Below are 24,380 nucleotides of genomic sequence, written 5' to 3'. Positions count from 1 at the left end.
AAGTCATGCATTACTAGTGTGAAAAATATAATGATTACAGAAATGTAAAAATAAAACACAATAAATGGCATTTTCAGTTTTTCTGTATGATTTCAGCGGTGCTCTAACCTAGACAGAAACCAAAAAACACAAAAACAAACAGAAAATAGAGTTGCTGTGGTCGCAGCTGGTTAAAATGATTTAATTTTTCACCACGGTCTCTCGTATTGTGTGTGATTAACATTCATGGTTTAAAAGTTAAATTCAGATTTTTTTTTCCCACTCCAATTTTGCCTCTCCAGGAAAGGTGTTGATCATTGGTGGCAGTATTGCTAACTTCACTAATGTAGCAGCTACCTTCAAGGTACAGTGGCTCCATTATTGTTAAATCATGTTATGTAGCTAGTTCTTTTATGTTTTATTTTTCATCAAACTCATCAGGGCATTGTGAGGGCTATCAAAGACTACCAGGGGCCCCTAAAAGAACATGAGGTTACCATCTTTGTTCGACGTGGAGGTCCAAACTACCAGGAAGGGCTGAGAGTGATGGGAGAAGTTGGTAAGTAAAAACAGCTTATGAAGGGTGCTATTAACACCTGGTATTAACATTGTCCGAAATAAGATTTGTCCAATTCAGAAACATTCAGAAGTGGTAGAAAATGACTGATTACCTTAAAGGGAAATATGTATAATAGGTTATTATTTACGTCATCTGTAAGAAATACAGAATGCTTTTTCAGCAAAACTTTTCTTTTGCAGTTAAATCTTTATTACAAGCACTCCCATGGGTCTTAAATAATAACTTAGTTTTTCTACCCTCACAAGTGCATATATTCTGCTGTCCAAAGGCAAAGTGCAGTAACTACATATCTGGTCAAAATTGAGTGAAGTCCTAAAATGGGCTTTGTGACATCTGTTCTGCCTTGTGACAGTTTCCTGGTTCAATTTTGTCCCATTTCAGAGAAACGAGAGTGTCAAAATTGCAGTAACTACAAAATCCAAACTAATACCAAGGCAGAGTAAGTGAAGTTACTGCATTCTGGCTTTGTTTTCCCATTAGACAACACAGATACTGCACGGTCTGCCTTGGTATCCCATGGTAAATGATGGTTGAAATTTAAATTTTGCGTTTAAACACAAATATCCAAAGACGGGTAAGGTAGATAGCAAAATTTTAACTCCTAGCAAGGCAAATGACAGCTTTTTAATCAGTTAACATTAACTAGCCAGCCGCTAGCAAATTAAACAGCCGACCTGCATTGCTTAATATCCAATCTGACAATGTAATAAGAATCTGATTTATATTATTATTATTATTATTATTATTATTAATTTTTTTTTTCTGAGAAAATTGTATACACCTTTCATATACCTAACTGCAGATATGGATGTGGTACAGTACAAGTGTTTTGAGCATCCCTTATTCTGAATCACAATTATCCCTTATTTTCCTTTATGGCATCCCTAGTTATATTGTTAGGAAAAGTTTAAATTTGTGTGAATTTTAACAACTTGGTCTATAATTAATTACTTTTTAAATAAAATGAGCAAAACTCTTTGTGGTGAAAGGAACATTGCGATAAGATGATCTTGAGGCTTACTAAAGAGTAATTATAACATTCACAACATGCAAACACCAATAAAACTATTAAAGTTATTAAAAACAATCAACATGTAGTAAGAAACACAAGAAGAAAGCTGGATGGACTAGTGTTTTGTTTGTTTTTTTTAAATCTGATTTAGTTTGTAGATTCTGCACTTTGCTTTTGCAATAGTGTTTTAGTTGTATATCTGCATTTTAGTGGACAAAGGTCACATCAATGGTCATGGTTTTTATCTACAAAAATGTAATCCTAAAAAGGCTTTAAATGAATGCATTGCCACTTATTTCCCACAACATGTTTGACTGGCTGATGTAAAAACATTTTTCTCAGTTTCAGTGTTTGCATAGTTACTGCACTTTGCCTTTTTAATTCAATTCAATTCAAGTTTATTTGTATAGCGCCTTTTACGATACAAATCATTTCAAAGCAACTTTACAGAAAATTAAGTTTCTACAATATTTAGCAGTAGCTTATAAGTGGTGACTGTCAGTTTGTGCGCATATGACAGGATTTTTCAGAAACATTAATACAAGACGTAGTCAGCCAGACAATGAACATTATTAACAGCAATTATTATATGATGCAATCACACTTGTAGCAATATTTGTTAGTTCTGTTTGTTGATTCAGGGTTAGCATCATCTGGGGTCCTCTGAGGGGTCAGCATCATCTCTTCTCAGGTGTTCTGGATCCAGACTGAAGCTTGTGTATATCCTAGTTACCACGGGATGTAAATAAACATAGAAACAAATAGAGACTTCATTAGCATAATTGCGGTTTCATTGCTGTCAGTAAAATTAATTAGTTTAACCCAAGCTTAAGAATAAGAATGCACATTTGATCAGATGCAACTGCAGTCACAATTTAAGAGATGGATTATTTGAATGTTTGGTGAAAGAGATGTGTTTTTAATCTAGATTTAAACGGAGAAAGTGTGTCTGAACCCCGAACGTTATCAGGAAGGCTATTCCAGAGTTTGGGAGCCAAATGTGAAAAAGCTCAACCTTCTTTAGTGGACTTTGCTATCCTAGGAACTACCAATAGTCCAGCGTTTTGAGACCTTAGAGAGCGTGATGGATTGTAACGTGGTAGAAGGCTAGTTAGGTACGCAGGAGCTAAACCATTTAGGGCCTTATAGGTAAGTAATGATAATTTGTAACTGATACGGGACTTAATAGGTAGCCAGTGCAGAGACTGTAAAATTGGGGTAATATGATCATATTTTCTTGACCTGGCAGGACTCTAGCTGCTGAATTTTGGACTACCTGTAGCTTTTTTGAGTTTGACTTTTTATGGCAGTATTGTGTTGCCTTGTTTATCTGAAAGTGCACTTTTCTCTTGTTTTAAATCTAGCCAAAAAGCCACGTTGACTGTAAAACAGTAGACGAATTATATAAATTTAGTGTGAAATTACTACATTTATACATGTATACATTTATACTACATAATACATGTTTATTTTTTCTGCGAACATTTCACTGTCACTTTAATTCAGAATGTGCAGCACAGCAAAATTAGACTTGGTGTGTAAGCGATTGCTGCACTGCTGCAGATGCACCGCTCCTGGAACACACTGCCGGACCTCAACTGCTTGCAGTGTGAATGCTCTAATCCATTAACATGGATTCAGAAAAAATACGCACTGCATGATAGGGTGCTTTATATTACTAACAGCGGACACAGTTGCCTGTTTTACATGCCTGTTATTCTGGCCTCAAACAGATAAGAAATGTAAAAAGATGTATTAATTATACATTTTACTTCCAAGTTTGATTGTTAGCCTTTAGGTCAATCTGTGATGTGTAATAATTTCACTATACTGTATTTATTCACTGGTCAGATCAGACCATGACAAAATGTCCCTGTATTCACTTGTGAATGATGTTTAGAGATGTCCATTCACACATAAAGTAATCTCATATTTCTGCAACCTTTTGTTGTTCTTGTTCCATTTTCATTGCAACAGGAAAGACTACTGGAATTCCCATCCATGTGTTCGGCACAGAGACTCACATGACCGCAATTGTTGGCATGGCTCTTGGTCATCGACCAATCCCCAATCAGCCTCCAGTGGCAGCACACACTGCAAATTTCCTATTGAACACAAGTGCTAGTGCAGCTGTAAGTGTATTTTTTATAGTTTATCCCAGTGGCTGACATGTAAACACATACAGTGTTTACGGCCATGTGTGAACTTACAAATGAGTAGCACATGATGCAGTGACCAGCAAAGAGAATGAAGACATTGGAGCACATGTGATCTGTATTTTATGAGATACTGTAGTCAAGAGTTGGCAAGATGGAGAAGTTTATAGCAACATTTCTCATAAACATTACATGGACACATACAGTTCTTACCATTCTGAATTCATGCAATTCTGTTTCATACACTAATGTTCATTTCATGTATGTGTGAGAGCGTCTTTATACTACAGTGACAATTTTTTACATATACCATTTTGGATTTAGAATGTTTTAAATTCAGTGCCAAAAGCAGAACATATCACACCTGTTATATTACTAAATATGTTGAATAAATATGCTAGAATAAATATACTGAATATGCTGAATAGAATTCAGTGGCCCACAAACCCTTTCAGAAGTTTGTTCATTCCTTCTGTCTTCCAGACGCCAACAAGAACCAGAAATACTTCATTCTCTGAACACAAACTGACCACTGGTGTCACAGAGGGCATGACACCCACAGCAGGTGTTCCACGAGGTACAGTATTTAGAGCTCAGCTGAGGTTTAATATCACAGTCACAGCAACTTTTTAAGAGAACTTTTCAAGAACACATTTATATTTTATTCTTTAGCTGTATCTTAATTAAATGTGCACTAAGTAACTTTGTTTAGCTAAACTTCTGTTCACCACCATGAACCAGTTAACTTTTTTTTACTCAAGATCAAGCAGAATTTTACCCTAGAAGTTTTTAGATTCTTTTACATTTTTTGATGACATACTTTGATGTCATACAGCGAACCTTCTGTGCCAAACCGATAGCTCACAAACATTTTAGACAGGTTTAAAAATGATCGGGAGGTCGGAAAGTGCTCATGGCGCTCTGCTCGGCTCATAATTCCTCGCACATGATACGAGCCACGACCGTATGAGCATACACGATTTCCACACGAGTGAAAAAAATCGCATGTGAACTCGTACGACAGCAAAAATCGCATGGTGTACGACCCGCCTTAAGCAAGTAGCTTGACATTTGACTTTATTTCTTTTAAACTATTTCCATTTTTTTATATTTACTTAATGTTCATAAAAAAAATGTATGTGCATTTAAATGTTTAGTTTTTTTAAATGATCAAGGTGTTTTTTTAAACATTACTGTGATGTTTTAGTTTCAGTAACTAAAACTTGTCATTAAAAGAATATTCCGAATTCAGTACAAGTTAAGCTCAGCTGATAGCGTTTATGGTGTAATGTTGATTATCTGAAGTAAATGGGCCAGCTTTTGGAGGAAATGTGAACCTTATCATTAATAAATACTTATAGTATTATTTGAGATTAAAAGCTGTTCAAATAATTTGTTTTTGCAGTTTTAAACTGTATTTTATTTTTATATTTTTTGGATTTGTGTAAAATTGGATAGCTTTAAACCGAAAAGGTGTTGTGTTTTTTTCTCACTTAAATCATGCATCTTGGAAAATTAGCTTTGAAGCTATATTTAGTTAGTTGAAAATGACTTGGCTGCATACAATATATTATTTGTATCTATTTTATAAAGTAAAAATTAGTGTTCAATATCATGTTTTCAGTGGTGAAGTTGATTATTTATTATCTTTCTATAGCTGCCATTAGTTATGAATTGTGTTTGTGTGGTGATAAGAAATATACAGAAATTTGATAAAAGTACAAACAATTTATACATTGAAAAGTTACTAACTGCACCTTTACTTTTATTTTTTATTTTCTCTGTACATTTTTCTTCTGTCTTGTTTTTTTTCCCAGTGCTTTTGTTGTGTTAGTCATTTTTTATAATTTTTTAAATTTCTTTCATCATGTCTCTTTTTTTCTCCTCATGCTTTCATATTTTCTTTGTGTTCATCATCATAATTAGTTTCATGGTCAGCAACAGCCATGTTTAATGCAGTGGTTAAAGGTAAGATCTCAGGGCTGTTCAAGTCAAGCGTTTAGTGTGTTTCTTTGCACAGTGTCATATGTTGGCATGGCAGCAGTTATTAATCAATAATTCAAGAGGTAGTTCTGGTCCTCTAGTTTGATTGTTCAAGAGTGCTTATATTGAGAATGAGAATATTAAAAATGTAGTCTGATAAAAATGTAGTCACTTGGTTAAGCCTGGGCCTGTTGTCCCTCTGTAACATCAGCCCATCCTGCATCTATGTGCGTTGCATGTGAGCAAAAAGCTGCTATTAGATGTTTTTTATTTTTGTAGAAAAAAGCTGTATGCAGGCCATTAATTTGCTCTTCTGATCAAACTGCATGCTAACTTCATCGACTTATTTATCATTGTCTAAAACACATTTACAATTTACCTTACTACCTGAACAAGTGTAGGTACAACAGGTGAACTGCCAGCTGTTTTATGAATACTGTGAATTCAAACATACTTATCTTTTCACATAATGTTTTTCACCTATTTTATAATAGTGAAGTATGCATATTCAGATGCAGCCTATGACTTTGTGGCACACAGGCATAGTAAATTACCAGGAGGCAATGAAAAACATTGACAAGAGAAAGAGAGATTGAGGATATTGAGAAGCCCTTCCTCTTTTGGTGTTAATAAACACCATACCATCCAAAAAACTGTTAAGGATTGATTAAATAAGTTGGAATGGCTGTTTAAAAGCATAAATAACAGAAATCAAATGTTGTGTGTGCCGGGATAACTAGCACATACAGTATTTGCATTTCTGTAAGTGCCACCTAATATCAGAGTGAGTTTGCATTTATTTTTACATACTGATCTAATATAATTGAGGAAATATGAAAAACTTAGATTTGGCTGAACTTAATAGGGCCACTTCCTCTTAAATGTATTGAAAATGTATATAATATTGTCAAAAAAAAAAAAAAATATATATATATATATATATATGTGTGTGTGTGTGTGTGTGTGTGTGTATATATATATATATATATATATATATATATATATATATATATATATATATATATATACATATATATACATACAGTCGTGGCCAAAAGTTTTGAGAATTACATAAATATTGGAAATTAGAAAAGTTGCTGCTTAAGTTTTTATAATAGCAATTTGCATATACTCCAGAATGTTATGAAGAGTGATTAGATGAATTGCATAGTCCTTCTTTGCCATGTAAATGAACTTAATCCCAAAAAAACCTTTCCACTGCATTTCATTGCTGTCATTAAAGGACCTGCTGAGATCATTTCAGTAATCGTCTTGTTAACTCAGGTCAGAATGTTGAAGAGCACAAGGCTGGAGATCATTATGTCAGGCTGATTGGGTTAGAATGGCTGACTTGACATGTTAAAAGGAGCTGGCTACTAAGATTGCACCTAAATCAACAATTTATAGGATCATCAAGAACTTCAAGGAAAGAGGTTCAATTCTTGTAAAGAAGGCTTCAGGGCATCCAAGAAAGTCCAGCAAGCGCCAGGATCGTCTCCTAAAGAGGATTCAGCTGCGGGATCAGAGTGCCACCAGTGCAGAGCTTGCTCAGGAATGGCAGCAGGCAGGTGTGAGCGCATCTGCACGCACAGTGTCATATGCAATGCATTTTCCAGCACGATGGAGCACCGTGCCATAAGGCAAAAGTGATAACTAATGTTGAAATTTTGGGTCAATGGCCTGGAAACTCCCCAGATCTTAATTCCATTGAGAACTTGTGGTCAATCCTCAAGAGGCGGGTGGACAAACAAAAACCCACTAATTCTGACAAACTCCAAGAAGTGATTATGAAAGAATGGGTTGCTATCAGTCAGGATTCTGCCCAGAAGTTGATTGAGAGCATGCCCAGTTGAATTGCGGAGGTCCTGAAAAAGAAGGGCCAACACTGCAAATACTGACTCTTTGCATAAATGTCATGTAATTGTCGATAAAAGCCTTTGAAACGTATAAAGTGCTTGTAATTATATTTCAGTTCATCACAGAAACAACTGAAACAAATATCTAAAAGCAGTGTAGCAGCAAACTTTTTGAAAACTAATATTTATTTAATTCTCAAAACTTTTGGCCACGACTGTACATACAACACCTTGTTTAAAATACGCATTTTCATGTCCATGTCTATTTCTCATTTTCTTTATCCCTTTTCCATGTTTCTTTGAGTCTTGTTTCTATTATTCCATGAGTCTTTTCACACCCTTATTGATGTCATTTGTTTTTTTGTTTTTGTTTGTTTGTCTTTTTTTAAGACACTCAAACTGAAGGCATATGAAGCAATAATGTAAATAAAAGAAAAACTCATTGTGCATGTTTGAACTTAATGGTCTTTATATTTACATAATTTAGATTTATGGCATTAAGCAGGCAAATTACTTTGAGCTGAATTTCAGTCTAACATTTGTCTCTCTACCCCTTTAGCTAAAGCCACGACTCTATTCACCAGGCAGACTAAGGCAATCGTGTGGGGCATGCAGACACGGGCAGTTCAGGGCATGATGGACTTTGACTACGTGTGTTCACGTGAAGAGCCCTCTGTTGTTGCAATGATCTACCCCTTCATGTCAGTACATTTAAAAAGAATGTAGAGTGTCTATAAGAACTTAATGCTGAATTTCTACCATTGGATTTAATGTAACTTGCGCGGTGTCTAATAATTGGTTTATTCTACTTATTATGTGGCACATAAGATTGTAAAAAGTGATTGGGGTTTGAGGGCATGAGGCCATTTTTATTTTTATGTTATGTGTGTTTGTATGTGTCAGTGGTGACCACAAGCAGAAGTTTTACTGGGGTCATAAGGAGATCTTACTTCCCGTCTATAAGAACATGGCTGATGCTATGAAGAAACATCCAGATGTGGATGTGCTCATAAGTTTTGCCTCCCTTCGCTCAGCTTTCGACAGCACCATGGAGACAATGCAGTATCCTCAGGTAAAATCCTATATCGACAGCTCAGCATTTCTATTAGCAGCTAAATAAACCTAATTAAGGTTGTTGTTTTTTTTTTATTAAATGATGGCATCCAGCTATGATAATCTCTGAAGCCTGTACAGAATCACATCAGTTTATTGCCACATTGCACATAAAAACAGAGACCAACGCTTGTTATGTTTGTATTTGCAATGCTATAACTGATATTTTGTGTGCATGTTAATATATCTGCGTGCGCTTTGCGTGAGAGATGTCAATTTCATTATATGAAGTTGCTTTGGAGTAGCATCATGTTTCAAATGCAAAAACAACAACTCAACCTATGTTTCTGACAATATGGTGTCTAATGTATTCCTTTCCCATTTCAGGCTAGTGGGCACCACTGGTCGTATAACACGTTGGTATTCCGTACCTGTAGATTCAACTGTGGGTATAACCATGGCCTTCTTGTTTTATCAGATACACACTATAGCTATCATAGCTGAAGGCATTCCTGAAGCTCTGACCTGCAAACTCATCAAAACAGCCAATGAAAAGGGTGTCACTATCATTGGACCTGCAACTGTGAGTGTTTAAGTATTTTATAACTATATGTTATGTGTTTATATAGTTGAATATCAACATTAGTATAAATCTCAGGAAGCATGGAAAAACATGTTCATGTTAATATTTCCTTCCAAAATCAGAGCTTATACAGTGGGTATAGAAAAGAATCATCCCCCTTTAAAACACATTTTGTTGCAGCCTGAAATGAATATGGACACAGTTTTTTTTTATCCTGCTTTATTTACATTTCAGTGCAACTTATAACATTCAGTGCAACTGAAGCAAACAATCAACAATTGGATCCCTGGGATAAAGTTGTGGACAGGCACAAGTTAGGAAGTGGATACCAAATAAATTCAAAGGCTTTATCAATGCCTACAAGCATAGTCAAGTCTATTATTAATACAGACAATACAGACCCTCCCTGGATCAGGACATCTCTCCAAACTGGATGAAAGAGCCAGGAGGAAACTGCTCAAAGAGGATTTTATGATAGAGTGGTCATTGTGGACGTGATAACAATATGTCATATTCGATACAAATGTGGCTTGAATGCGAGGGTTGCAAGAAAAAAGCCACTCCTTAAGAACGGCCACATGCAGTCACGACTAAGCTTTGCCAAAACACACCTTGAAAATTCTGAAGGAGATGAGAATAAAATTGAATTATTTGGCCTCAACACCAAACAATTTGTATGGCAGAAATCCAATACAGCTCAGCATCCAAATAACAGCATTCCTACAGTAAAGCATGGAGGTGGTAAGATCCTGTTATAGGGGTGTTTCTCTGAACCACTTGTCAGGATAGAAGTAAAAATGGATGGGGCAAAATACGGTCAGATTTTTTTAGGAAAATCTGCTGCTCTCTGCCAGAAAGTTGTCAATGGGAAGAAGGTTTACCTTCCAACATGACAATGACCCAAACATAGAAAAACTGACCACACAGTGATTAAAGGAGAAAAAGTTGAATGTCCTTGCATGGCCTAGTCAGAGCCCAGTCTAGATGAGCAAAGTTAGTAGAAACATATCCCAACCGACTAAAGGCTGTGATTAAAGCAAAAGGTGGTTCAACACGATACTGACTCAAGGGGTGATCCTTTATCCAACTCAATGATTATTATTATAAATTATTTTTTTTTTGGGACATGTTGGTGTTTTTGTCACGTTCGGGATCCAATGAGGCACGGAGATAGAACCAATTGCAGGTAAGTCATTTATTAAAGGGGCAATCCAAAGAATAAACAGTCCAGGCAGGGGTCGATATCCAACAAATCCAAACATAAACAAAACACGAAGACAAGGCAAGGCAAGGCAAGGCGACGGACATGAATTAACATTAACATTAAACAAGGACTCCGTAACACAGACTCAGACAGACCGGGTATAAATACACAGAAGGATAATGAGGGAACAGGAGACAGGTGGGGAACAATCAATTACTCAACAAGGAGGAAGGTGACCAAATAAGGGAACAGGAAGTGATAAGGTGACAGACACCGTGAGAAAGGGGGACATCTAGTGGAAACCCAGGGACACAACCCAGACACTGTGACAGTACCCCCCCTCTACGGAGCGGCTCCCAGACGCTCCACGACAGACACAAAACAGAGACCAGGAGGGAGGCGGACAGGTGGAGGCTCAGGGGGAGGGACGGAGGGCCAGAAAAGAAAAACATGGGGAACAGACACCGGAAGTGTGAACACCAAACAGGGAGACCAGGAGGGAGGAGGACCGGAGGAGGTTCAGGGGGAGGGACGGAGGGCCAGACTGACAGAGAGGAACAGGGACAGGAGTGAACACAAGAACAAAAAACAACATGAAGCCCCCCAGGGCAGAGCAGAAGACCACCACGTCCTTGTGGTCGAGGCCAGAGTCCTCCAGGGTGGGGCAGAAGACAACCACAACAGTGTAGTCAGGGCGAGAACCCCCCAGGGCGGAGCAAAAGACCACCACGTCCTTGTGGTCGAAGCCAGAGTCCTCCAGGGCGGAGCGGAAGACCACCACAACCGTGTGGTCAGGGCGGAAGGCCCCCAGGGCGGGGCAGAAAACCACCACAGCCATGTGGTCAGGACCAGAGCCCCCCAAGGTGGAGCAGACCTCCGTGCGGCCGGACCAATGGGATGACTAAACTCTGGTAAACCCCTGGTGTCCTTACTGGACTCCAGAAGATCGGTGCTGGCCTGACTCTGCTCTCGAAGATCATTGGTGACTGGCCTTTGTTCATGAAGACCATCGGTGACTTGCACTTGTACCTGAAGATCATTGGTGACTTGCCCTTGTTCATGAAGATCACCGGTGACTTGACTCAATCCTTGAAAATCACCAGAGACTTGACTCAGTCCTTGAAAATCACCAGTGACTTGACTTGACTCTGAAAGGTCAACGGTGTCCAGCCTAGTCTCTGGAAAGTCCATGGTGACTAGCCCTGACTCTGGAAGATCAGCGGTGACTAGCCCTGATTCTGGAAGATCAGCGGTGACTAGCCCTGACTCCGGAGGATCAGCGGTGACTAGCCCTGACTCCGGAGGATCAGCGGTGACTAGCCCTGACTCCGGAGGATCAGCGGTGACTAGCCCTGACTCCGGAGGGTCTTCGGTGACTAGCCCTGACTCCGGAGGGTCTTCGGTGACTAGCCCTGACTCCGGAGGGTCTTCGGTGACTAGCCCTGACTCCGGAGGGTCATCGGTGACTAGCCCTGACTCCGGAGGGTCATCGGTGACTAGCCCTGACTCCGGAGGGTCATCGGTGACTAGCCCTGACTCCGGAGGGTCATCGGTGACTAGCCCTGACTCCGGAGGGTCATCGGTGACTAGCCCTGACTCCGGAGGGTCATCGGTGACTAGCCCTGACTCCGGAGGGTCATCGGTGACTAGCCCTGACTCCGGAGGGTCATCGGTGACTAGCCCTGACTCCGGAGGGTCATCGGTGACTAGCCCTGACTCAGAAGAGTCCACTGGGACCTGACTCGACTCTGGAGAGTCCACTGGGACCTGACTCGAGTCTGGAGAGTCCACTGGCACCTGACTCGGCTCTGGAGAGTCCACTGGCACCTGACTCGGCTCTGGAGAGTCCACTGGCACCTGACTCGGCTCTGGAGAGTCCACTGGCACCTGACTCGGCTCTGGAGAGTCCACTGGCACCTGACTCGGCTCTGGAGAGTCCACTGGCACCTGACTCGGCTCTGGAGAGTCCACTGGCACCTGACTCGGCTCTGGAGAGTCCACTGGCACCTGACTCGGCTCTGGAGAGTCCACTGGCACCTGACTCGGCTCTGGAGAGTCCACTGGCACCTGACTCGGCTCTGGAGAGTCCACTGGCACCTGACTCGGCTCTGGAGAGTCCACTGGCACCTGACTCGGCTCTGGAGAGTCCACTGGCACCTGACTCGGCTCTGGAGGGTCAACAGGAACCTGACTCGGCTCTGGAGGGTCAACTGGAACCTGACTCGGCTCTGGAGGGTCAACTGGAACCTGACTCAACTCCAGAGGGTCAGCTGTGACTCTCATCCTGTGCAGCGGTGCTGGACAAGCAGCCATCTTGGGCCATGACTCTGGACAGGCGGCCATCTTGTACTGTGGTGCTGGGCTGGCGGCCATCTTGGGTTGTGGCGCTGGACTGGCGGCCATCTTGCACTGAGGTGCTGGACCGGTGGCCAATTTGGGCTGTGGCGCTGAACCGGTGGCCAATTTGGGCATTGGCGCTGGGCTGGCGGCCATCTTGGGCTGTGGCGCTGGAACGGTGGCCAATTTGGGCATTGGCGCTGGGTTAGCGGCCCTCTTGTGCTGTGGCGCTTGGCTGTTAGCCATCCTGGGCAGTGGTGCTGGACTGGTGGCCATCTTGGGTTGTGGCGCTTGGCTGGTTGCCATCCTGGGCAGTGGTGCTGGGCTGACGACCACCCCGCCGGAAGAGACAGAAGTGGCTGGGGCATCCCACCGAAGCCGATGCTGCAGGTAGCGCACGAATTCCCAGAATTCCAGTGTCTCTAACTGCGCCATCTCCTCATGAGACACTGGATCATCCAGCCCGCCATTGAAATAGTCCTTGAGGGCCACATCGTTGTAGCCCATGCCATCGGCCAGGGACCAGAACACCTGAGCCAGGGCACCCACTTCATTGCCCTCTTGGCGGAGGGCGGTCAACCGCAGGTACTTGGTTCGCCGCTCCGCCATCTTGGCTGGGGAACGGAAAAATGACATACCGCTGGTTCCTACTGTGACGGAGTCCTTCTGTCACGTTCGGGATCCAATGAGGCACGGAGATAGAACCAATTGCAGGTAAGTCATTTATTAAAGGGGCAATCCAAAGAATAAACAGTCCAGACAAGGGTCGATATCCAACAAATCCAAACATAAACAAAACACGAAGACAAGGCAAGGCAAGGCGACGGACATGAATTAACATTAACATTAAACAAGGACTCCGTAACACAGACTCAGACAGACCGGGTATAAATACACAGAAGGATAATGAGGGAACAGGAGACAGGTGGGGAACAATCAATTACTCAACAAGGAGGAAGGTGACCAAATAAGGGAACAGGAAGTGATAAGGTGACAGACACCGTGAGAAAGGGGGACATCTAGTGGAAACCCAGGGACACAACCCAGACACTGTGACAGTTTTATCTTTAACTTGGAGTAAATACAGCTGGATAAAACAAAAACTGTATCCACCTTCATTTCAGGCTGCAAAGCAACAAAATGTTATTGCAAAGGGGAGTGATTATCTTCTATACCCACTGTAATTTGTCTGTAATTAAAGAAAATAATGTCTGTAATTTTGTGTTACTCACTTCCAGTCAGGGTCTGAACATAACACTAGCCGTTCAGATAACACTCAGGATTAGTCAATTTATGAAAACTGGTCATTTTGCCCTGTTTTTGCAGTAATGGGGATCTAATGAGAATAACCACTGAAAATAATGAGAATTATAAACAAATTTAAAAGTCCATACAAACAGCCATGGGAGTATAGTAACATCTTTCATGGTCTTAAAATCTCTTTCATGGCTTGTCAATTTTTGTTTTATAAATTAGATTTACTAAAGTACACTTAATGTGTTGTAGGTTGGCGGTATAAAGCCAGGCTGCTTTAAGATCGGGAACACAGGTGGGATGCTTGACAACATCCTGGCATCAAAGCTGTATAGACCGGGCAGTGTGGCATATGTGTCCCGCTCAGGAGGGATGTCCAATGAACTCAACAACATCATATCGCACACTACAGATGGAGTTTTTGAGGGAGTTGCTATTGGAGGAGACAGGTGACAAACAGAACATATCTTGTGAACATGATCAGTGACTGACAACCCAAATAGCCAATCAGTTTGCTGCGATGAGAAGCCTTGTTGCAATCCACCATTTTTTAAAGCTGAATGAAAAGCCTACTGTTTTTAAATCACACTGAGCTGTAAGACACATACAAACTGTTCAACTGTGATTTAAAAAAAAAAGTGTTCAGAGCACATGCATTTTGAATACTAGGTATCCAGAGTTGCAAGTTAATGGAGTTTTGTTCATTTCATTACTGAAATCAGCCAACAATCTCAGAAAATCAATGGATAGTTGTTCATCTGCTGACTTCATCTTATGTGTGTATTGTTTTATTTTATTTGAAAAAAACATGCTATTAAAGCATACTGCTATTAAAAGGTCAAATAGAGAAGGATTCAGAAAATGCTAATTACTAGTTAATTACGCTAATAAACCAATCAACATCTAAACTGGCTAATGTGCCAATCTCGTCCACAGATTTCCTGGCTCTACGTTCATGGAGCATGTTCTGAGATATCAGGACACTCCAGGAGTCAAGATGATTGTAGTGCTGGGAGAGGTGAGATGAGAAAGCTTTGTGAGGTCCTTCTCGAGATATTTTCACGTAAGACTGATATTTACATGTATTTGTATCAATAAATGCTAAAACTCATCAAGGTGAACCCAATTCTAAGAATTCATATTCATCAGCAAAATGATCAAAAGCAAATCAAAATTAAGCAAGTTGTTGTGACCTTTTGCATATTTTCTATATAATATCATTTAAAAAGAATGATCTTTTATTTATCTTTTAAATTAATCTCTCTAAAAATGGACCGATTTGTTAACGTGTTCATGTATAATCTACTGGTGGTCAATTCTTTGACTTAATATTTTTTACCATAATTATATAATAGTAATATAAGAGTTGAGTAATTTGGTAAGCCACTGTAATTCTAATTATAATATGTGTGCTGTCTTTTAGATTGGTGGCACAGATGAGTATAACATCTGTCAGGGCATTGCAGATGGCAGAATCACTAAACCAGTCGTGTGCTGGTGTATTGGAACATGTGCCACCATGTTCTCATCTGAGGTACATCCTTTTACATGGCTTTTGAAATACTTAATGCATATTGGCCCTGTTCAAACTGGCACTCTCAGTCTTTCGAGTCAACACTTGTAATGCATAGGCAGGGATCAAGAGCATAAAATGGAGTAAGACACACTATGTTTTTGTGGACTTGGTGGATATGTGCCAACAAAGGCACAAGTCCACATGAAGTGCTGCATTTGGGACAGGGCCATTGAATGTTATGAGAAATATTTTTATCTAGAACTGTTCCGTATGTGATAACCTAGCTAGTGACAGCAGTAACATTGTATTGTGTTAATTTAAATGTTTTAGGTGCAGTTTGGTCATGCAGGAGCATGTGCCAATCAAGCGTCAGAGACAGCTGTGGCCAAAAATCAAGCACTGCGGGAAGCAGGTGCATTTGTGCCCAATAGCTTTGATGAATTAGGTGATGTCATCAAGTAAGTAACAGAAATCAGAAGTATTTTGTCTAGAGGAAGTAGAATATAACCTAAACACTACAATTTAAAGGTGTGGGTGACCGGTTTTATTTTATTTAATTTTTTGTAATTTTTTTTGCGTTTATGGGGTGCAGTCTAACGTGTTAATGCCTTGTTGAAAAAAAAAAAAATATATATAAAAAAAAAAATCACACAATTTACCTTTTTTCTACACCGCTCTGTCGCTTCTCCTTTGAACATTACGATGCTTTCTTGGTTACAACTCTTTCTCTTCTCTGTAAAAACAGCGCAACATGGCCTCACCCCCTTTGTTGCATGTTTCTGGGGTTGGGGTTTATTTACATAACATAAATTAAGTAACTCGTTGTAGTTCCAACAAGCCGTTTTTGAAGCATTAAACTGCCAGAATTTTAAAAGACATTGCATTGAACTTTCACCGTCGTAACTTTGCAGATATTGTTTAGGCTCAAACAGCAACACTACACACTAACTAACATTAAAAAAGTGAAATGGCAATCAACCACCCCTTCACCTCAGCATAAGAACTCATTTACCTGTGTTGTGAAAGGTAGTTTGTAGTCTGAATTGAGTTGAACAAAACAGTGGAAGCATTATTAGTTTATTTTCTGCTTTTTTGTGAAGGTTTGTGTATGATGACCTTGTCACGAAAGGAGTCATTGTTCCAGCACAGGAAGTTCCTCCTCCTACAGTCCCAATGGATTACTCCTGGGCAAGAGTAAGTCCTGTCCCCATTCCTTTACAGTGTGAAAGAGGATTGCATTTTTTCAGAAACATTACAATATTCTGTAATCAGTGATTTGATATAAATTCTCACTAGTGTTAAAACCTGATTCTTCTGTTTTTGGTATTGTGATGTGTATGATGTGCTGCAGTACATCCTGTAACTTTGTGAATGGAATCTTATTTAGAATCCGTTCCATGTCACATAAAAAACTGAACGATTTTCATTGTTTGATTTTGTGAACAATTCACAGATGTGGACAGAATACTGTACTAAAATACTCTGACAGTGTTTCCTGCATCACTGTTCAGTTGCTGCTTAATTGCAACAGAATCTACAATGCCATGCTAAAATAAATGACTGGGTTTTAAACTTGCTGTAAAATTCTTTAATAACTGTTAATTGAACAATTGAATTCCTTACAATTTCCAACCGAATATTTAAAAAATATAAAAATGTCTGACTGTGTCTGGGTTTTCTTCTAAATATTTTAAAGGGGTCATATGATGTTGTTAAAAAGAACATTATTTTGTGTATTTGGTGTAATGCAGCAGTTCTCAGTTCTAGTCTTCGCGCCTCCCTGTTCTGCACATTTAGTATGTTTCTCTTATTGCTTCAGACGTTTGTTCTATTCGAACATAAGTGCCCTGCGAATTGTACATCACAAGATATTCCGTGTTATGATTCCAGTTCGAAATGAACGTATATGTTCCATTCAAAGTGCATTGAAGTGTGCTAGACGTGAATTTAAATTGTATTGATTTACAGAGGTATATGATGTCACACTTGTCGGTGTGTGCAGACGGACGTTGTGCAACGCAAATCCGTGAATGAATGTTCTGAAGTGAAGTAAACTTCATCAGATTTCCCTTGCTCAGGGAGTAGGGAGCAGTAAACACTGTGTAGAGACCATGTCAATGGGAACACAATTCATGCACGGAGCTCACTTTTAACGAGTTGATTATCTGAATCAGGTGTGTTAAACCAGGAGAGTCACACAATATGTTCAGAGCAGTGGGGCGTTAGGACTGGAATTGAGAACCGCTGGTGTAATGCAATGTGTTTATGTGGTTTAAGGTTAAAAAAACACATTGTTTTCCACATAATGAAACGTGTACATTTTTACAAAGGTCATTGTTCTGATAAGTGAGGTGTATGCTGATTGGCCAGCTATCTCAAGCGTGTGCGGAAATGTTAGGCCCATTAACGTACTTTGATGCCGTCTCCCGGCGTGGCGAGACAAACCCAATAAAACCCATTATAAACAAGGCATTTGTTGCATCCAGTGGGGACATAATTACTGATTATAATGACTTATACAGTCTTTTTATGCTTTGCGTGTCGCACTGCGTTAACATAATACCATGTCTGCATTTGTGATCTGTAAAATGAAAAACGAGCGTTACTCTACACTGCCCAAAATTTGCATTTAAATTAGGGATGCACCGAATTCAGGATTTGGATTCGGCCAAATACTGGGCTTTTTGACGGGGTTCGGTTTCGGCCGAACCTTAGATGTTTTTCCACTGAACCAAACCCTAGGCTTGTGCTACGCTGGTCGACGTCACGCGGCCATTGATAACGTGAAGGTGTTTACATGTGAACCGCTCTGTAGCGATACAGAGCCAGTCACATCAGGTGCTGACGTGAAAATAAGCGTTTTCTTTCGGTGAGCCTTTGATTTCTCTTAGAGAGGATCCTCTTCAGTGGTGGAAGACAAACCAGCAGTGATTTCCATTTCCTTCCATAATATTTTTCGTAATATTTGGCTACTGTTCTAATCGTAGCCTAGCCTACTGTTATAAACAAAAACTAAACGGCCTACTATCCATGTTTATTGAGTAAATGTTCAATAACATTAATTTCAGTCCTGCTCTGATTTGCACTTTTATTAAAAGGTTTTGGTTTGTACTTGGGTAAGGCTTATGGTAACTGTCAAAATAGTTTTCCCTACTTGTCATCCTGGAAAAATGGACACTTTTTTTTTCCTTTTAATTTTTTTCTGTTAATTTTTTTTATTTTTTACATTTAAAACAAAATGAAAAATACACTGCTGTGGATGTTGTTTACTTCATTAATGTGTTTTACTGTGTTAATGGAATAAGGATGCGAGTAGGATTCAGTATTCGGCTTCGTATTCGGCCGAACCAAAAAATTCGGTGCATCCCTAGTTTGAATCATCAGTAAAGTTGAAATTGCCCCACTTTATAGAAACAAACATCGCTGTTGTAGGCTACTAGTTCAGGAAACAGTCCTCATCCACATCAAGTTGTGTCCTCTTTTGAAAGACCAAACAAAGACCAAACAAAGTAATTTTGCTTTCACAACGAAACACGGTGTCTCCACAACATGGCACCACCAGAATAAAAGTTATGCATTCTTTTCTTAGTGTGAACATTTGGGCAGTGTTAGGCAAATTTTGACGCAGACTTGTGGGTGCGTGTTTAAACAAGGCATTTTAGAGGGCATGAATGAGTCTTAACTTTTATAAAGAAAATCTCTTTGGATCTGAGACTTTATTCTTTGTAACTTTACAGATGGAAAGGAAAAATTTTAGATCACATATGACCCCTTTAATGCAAATTTTGAACATACGCTTAAGATATCCTTAATGGAAATAATTTAGTAGGTTGGGAACCAAAAAGCTATTAAATCAGGAATCAAATTATTTAATTAAATTTTGATTCTGCTTCTTGATTCCTGTATGCACATTTATTGTGATTTCAAAAAATTCAGCTGCAAGAAAATGAAATAGAACTCACGTCATTTTGAGCATTTCAATAGAGCAGTTTATTTTTATTTCGTAAAAAATGGGCCAAAAGAGACCTCCAAACTAGAGTTGTTTATATTAATCGTTTAACTGTTAACCGCAAGTAAGAATTTTGACCGATTAATACTATCAGTTAAACTGTTTAGAAGGTATTCATTAAATTATTTTTTCCGACCCCCCCCCCCCCTTTTTGCTGCATGAATATTGCTAAACATATTCAACATCTACTGTACATCTATAATGTCTGTATTGATGTCTATATTAAATGTGCGCATGCTCTGCTATTTATGCCATCTCTGTTCCTGTAAAATTGAGCACATCAAAAATGAACCAAATTTATCCATAGAACACAATGTTTTAATAATGAACCAATTTAACAAAAAACAAATGAAAAACCCTCAACAGGCTGCATGAGCTCCATACTATCCCCTCAGCACATAGAATGTTACTTTTTTATAAGAAAAACTAAATTTGTGGATTCTTATTTGTCGAAAAAAAAAAAATCGATGCCTTTTTTCTTCAAAGCTTCAGAATGATTCAGTGCATTTGGATGAATCACTGGAAATTAAAGAATGAAAATTGCTGGCTGCTAAAATGCATAGTAAAAAAAGAGGATATGGTCAGTTTTCAAGATGTATCTGGGCTGCTTTTGTGTGTGTGTAGGAGCTGGGTTTGATTCGTAAACCTGCATCATTCATGACTAGTATCTGTGATGAAAGGGGCCAGGAGCTCATTTATGCTGGTATGCCCATCACAGAGGTGTTCAAAGAGGAAATGGGACTAGGAGGAGTACTGGGCCTGCTGTGGTTTCAGAGGAGGTTTGTTATGTAAAATTCCTTCATTATATAGAATATTCATATGAATTGACTGAGAAACTGTCTGTGTTTGTCAACTTGCATTATGTATGGTTTTGGCTTAAAATCATGAGTGCATGTGTGTTTTTGACAGATTACCACGTTACGCATGTCATTTCATCGAGATGTGTTTGATGGTGACTGCAGATCATGGGCCGGCTGTATCTGGTGCTCATAACACCATTGTGTGCGCTCGTGCCGGTAAAGACCTGGTGTCCAGTCTGACCTCTGGACTTCTGACAATAGTAAGATCAGTCACTGTACACGGCTGATGTTTTCCAAACTAAACTGATTCTGCTACGGTACAGCAAGAACGAGAGTTCACTAGCCTCATAGTAAATATGAAAATTTAAGCAAACAGAGTCTGGCTATGTTGGCTATGTTATGTATCTGTTGTTGATTTACAAGTTATATTACAATAAATATTAAGAAAACATAGTACATATAGTAGTTATTATATGTGATATTTACCATTTTATATGATGACAAAAAGTTGAAAAATATGCTTGTAAATTCTCCTAATTTTTAAAGAGGAACTGAATGGTGTGTGTGTTCTGCAGGGAGATAGATTCGGTGGTGCACTAGACGCAGCTGCTAAACAGTTCAGTAAAGCATTCGACAGCGGCCTGCTGCCCATGGAGTTTGTCAACAAGATGAAGAAAGATGGTGTACTGATTATGGGCATCGGGCATCGAGTCAAATCAGTAAATACTCACACACGTACACACACAGATAAAAACACTGCATGAGACTTGATTACGGTAGTTATATCAGGAATATTAAAGGCACAATAATTAAGTTTTTCTGTAATAAAATATATCCAAAAACCACTTGCACAGTGTTATACATTTCATACAGTTGTGCACCTAGGTTATCCCAAAAGTTCCCAAGGTTTTGTAAAAACAGAGAAATTCTAATTAAAAAAAAATCACAAATAATGAATTTTGGCAACACACGTAGACAAAAATGCTGCTGTACAGTTAAAACTAAATCCATTTCGGCTGTCACAAATACAATGAAAATGAAATTAAAAAAAGTGTTGACATGAGCTTTAAATTTAGATCTGCTCAGTGTTGCATCATGATTCTTTTTCTGCGTTTTTACAATGTTGCATATTATAACCAATCACACACGAGTCTGTTGTGCTTGTGAATGCAATGGCCAATAAGAGGTGTTCAGAGTCATCACTGAAATGCCAGAGTTTTGTTGTTCAGTTTGCATGCTCACTGACTGTATTCTGCTCTCTCGTGAATTCTCATCATGTAAGTAGGAGATTGATTCATCAAACAGCAGACAGCTTTACTGATTATAAGGGGAGTTATTTGAGAGCGCTTACAGTCACGCTTGACTTAAGTATGTCACTGTCATTGCGCAGTAATATCTTCACTCGTGAAAAATCCTCTCACCGGCCCCCGCTCCCTCTAGTGAAGATATTACTGCGCCAAGATGAAGTGCTTACAAGCACTTGCCATTGGTATTCCGCCATACAATATAGTTATCCATTTTACACGCTTAGAAAAGCGCAACGTTTTGTTTTGTGTTACCGTCCTAGGTCGAGTTACACTACGCGAGTAACTGTATTTAAATAGGGAAAACGTGGAGGTGTTTGTTAGCTTCTCTGCTTGGCCCATATTGAATGAATGGGCTCAGCTAAGTGCTTTCAAAGTGTCACCGCGCTCCAAAGCGATTGATTGCACGCACTGAGACGGGAGAGGTATGTATCAACTTGTCTTAGGTAAGGGAAAAACATCGTTTAATATGAAAACACGGTGGAGTATCCCTTTAATCTCAAGCTGAGGTGGCCAAATATTTATCAGATTTGGAACCACATTTGAAAGTAGCCCAAATTGAATCTCATGTGTATTGCTATTTACACATACATACATGTATCATTAAATGCATACATATACAACAAATTAATGTAATACATTAAAATGTCATGTGGTGCCACTCTCAAAAATGTTGTATATATTCATATCTGGGCTTTTTGGTGACAGATCAATAACCCTGATATGAGGGTGCAGATCCTGAAGGACTTTGTGAAGCAGCATTTCCCATCAACACAGTTACTGGACTACGCCCTTGAAGTAGAGAAGATCACAACCTCCAAGGTGATGTTATCGCTGATGCCATTTTAATGCATGTATGTTTTGTTGTGCGATTGTTTCTTCATGTGATGCTCACATTACAATGTCTTTCACGCTCTGCAGAAACCTAACCTTATTCTAAACGTTGATGGTTTTATTGGTGTGGCTTTTGTGGACCTCTTAAGAACATGTGGAGGATTCACACGGTAAGTCAAGAAAACTATTGTTTTTAAATATGTGTTTAATATTATGGATGGATTCCATTTCCTAAATATTTCCAGCACCAGGGCTCACATAGTCATAGAGATATATCTAGAATTTTTTTAATGTGATTTCCATTGGGCAAACGCTTGGATTCACAGTGCTTGGGACAAAATTATGTGACAGTTGTAGTGCAGATGTGTGATTTTGATTTTCAGAAGAGTCTAAAATTGTTGATTTCTAGCACTGCCCTCAATTTTTCTGATCAATTAGTAGTCGTTTTAGGCGATTAGTCGACTAATCGCACATTTATATAATTAACCATATTATTCATAATAATGCGCCTTTAATCAATCAGCACTCAAGTACACGCATAAAATTCGCCGCAGCATGCTAGCAGAAGTAGTGATTACGAATGTGTTTGGGGTAAAAACAGCTAGAAGACAGACTTAACATTATGATAATTCATTGATAAACTAGTGTTTTCTGTGTTTTCAGCTGCAGCGATATCCACAGTGGACAGCACATTTCATGCAATTCATTACATAATCTGAAAATATTTAAATGCTTTCATTATTTTACAAAAGCACAACATTTTGTTGTTATTGCGAGTTCACAGAAAGAAATAAGCAGACCTTTTACAGACTCAAAAAATTTATTTTATTTATTCTCTTATCTGTATGAGCAAAAATGACAAAGTATTTTAAGTTAAATGCAAATTATCAAACTGGCACTTCCAAGATAACTGTCATGCAGTGAGCGTGCTACTATTCGGCTTCCACACTCAGAAACATTGGAATAAGGTACACTTAGGTTAACTTTAGAGAAGCCATGTAATGATGTTCCTACTTAGATGTTTCAGATGATAAGCCACATTTGAGGTTGATGAACGACATGAATGTTTGTATGCAGGGGTGCTGCCAGGAATTTTGGGCCCCATGACAAAAAAATCGAATTGGGCCCCCTCTGCGCAGCAGTTGTCACCACATCTCTAGGACCTAACTGTCCCATCAAAAGCTTTACATAACTCTAATCAAAGGCTTGCAACTGTCAACTGTCTTGCTGCTTGTAGTTCAATACTAGTACTAGCACAATATTTACTGCTGGTGATTTGTAAATTAAGTCTGCATACAGTATGCAGTTCACTTTTTGATGCAAGATTAAAAGCCACCATAAAAATGTCCTGAAAGCAACACTATGTAAAAATGTTTACCTTAAAATAATGTTTCCAAAATCGTTTCGGTGGTTCATCAAGTTGCAACAAAAAACACTTATGCACTTATGCCTCCCTGGAATTATGCGAAGTCATTAACACAGTGGTAGCTAATTTATATGTAGTTTTCAAATTAAAATAATCATTAATTTTTCTCTCTTTAGACCAAATCAATTAAGATTATGAGAAATTTGAATCAAGGAATACATTTGGAAAATCTTGAATAAATTATGACAATTTTCATTTTTGGGTGAACTATCCATTTAACAGAAGTGAAAAAGGAGCAACTAATATATATATATATATATATATATATATATATAGATACATATAAAGATACATATAAAGATACAAATTAAACTCATTTTTCAGATACTGTAGGTTTTACTTAACATGTATACATTTATTTAGCGTCTTTTGTTGGTTAACATTAATGACAAATAGGTATTTAATTCGGAATGCTGTCCTTTTAAGATGGAAGGCATGCATGAAATACTGACACGTTCAGTTTTCACACACCTGTTCACGTTCACTTAATCCAA

At 38.9% G+C, this 24,380-nt stretch overlaps 1 protein-coding gene across 2 annotated transcripts in view; it reads left to right on the top strand.

Annotated features, from left to right (window-relative positions):
* aclyb (ATP citrate lyase b) overlaps window positions 1–24,380 on the top strand; it is a 45,279-nt gene that overhangs the window by 13,938 nt on the left and 6,961 nt on the right. Inside the window, exons 10-27 of one of the 2 annotated variants that reach the window (XM_059530648.1) lie at window positions 282–343; window positions 421–538; window positions 3,549–3,703; window positions 4,211–4,304; window positions 5,654–5,695; window positions 8,126–8,267; window positions 8,470–8,638; window positions 9,098–9,202; window positions 14,250–14,446; window positions 14,934–15,015; window positions 15,421–15,531; window positions 15,844–15,971; window positions 16,614–16,707; window positions 20,147–20,301; window positions 20,432–20,582; window positions 20,898–21,041; window positions 22,335–22,448; window positions 22,548–22,630. In XM_059530648.1, the coding sequence (XP_059386631.1) occupies window positions 282–343; window positions 421–538; window positions 3,549–3,703; window positions 4,211–4,304; window positions 5,654–5,695; window positions 8,126–8,267; window positions 8,470–8,638; window positions 9,098–9,202; window positions 14,250–14,446; window positions 14,934–15,015; window positions 15,421–15,531; window positions 15,844–15,971; window positions 16,614–16,707; window positions 20,147–20,301; window positions 20,432–20,582; window positions 20,898–21,041; window positions 22,335–22,448; window positions 22,548–22,630 (2,146 nt within the window). The remainder of the gene's footprint in view (window positions 1–281; window positions 344–420; window positions 539–3,548; window positions 3,704–4,210; window positions 4,305–5,653; window positions 5,696–8,125; window positions 8,268–8,469; window positions 8,639–9,097; window positions 9,203–14,249; window positions 14,447–14,933; window positions 15,016–15,420; window positions 15,532–15,843; window positions 15,972–16,613; window positions 16,708–20,146; window positions 20,302–20,431; window positions 20,583–20,897; window positions 21,042–22,334; window positions 22,449–22,547; window positions 22,631–24,380) is intronic. The other variant, XM_059530649.1, reaches the window with a different exon arrangement.

The sequence above is a fragment of the Carassius carassius genome, chromosome 39 (genome assembly GCF_963082965.1).
Source record: "Carassius carassius chromosome 39, fCarCar2.1, whole genome shotgun sequence".
Lineage (NCBI taxonomy): Eukaryota > Metazoa > Chordata > Actinopteri > Cypriniformes > Cyprinidae > Carassius > Carassius carassius.
Note: the sequence above shows the minus strand (reverse complement) of the source record. Positions and strands in the feature narration are given on the sequence as shown.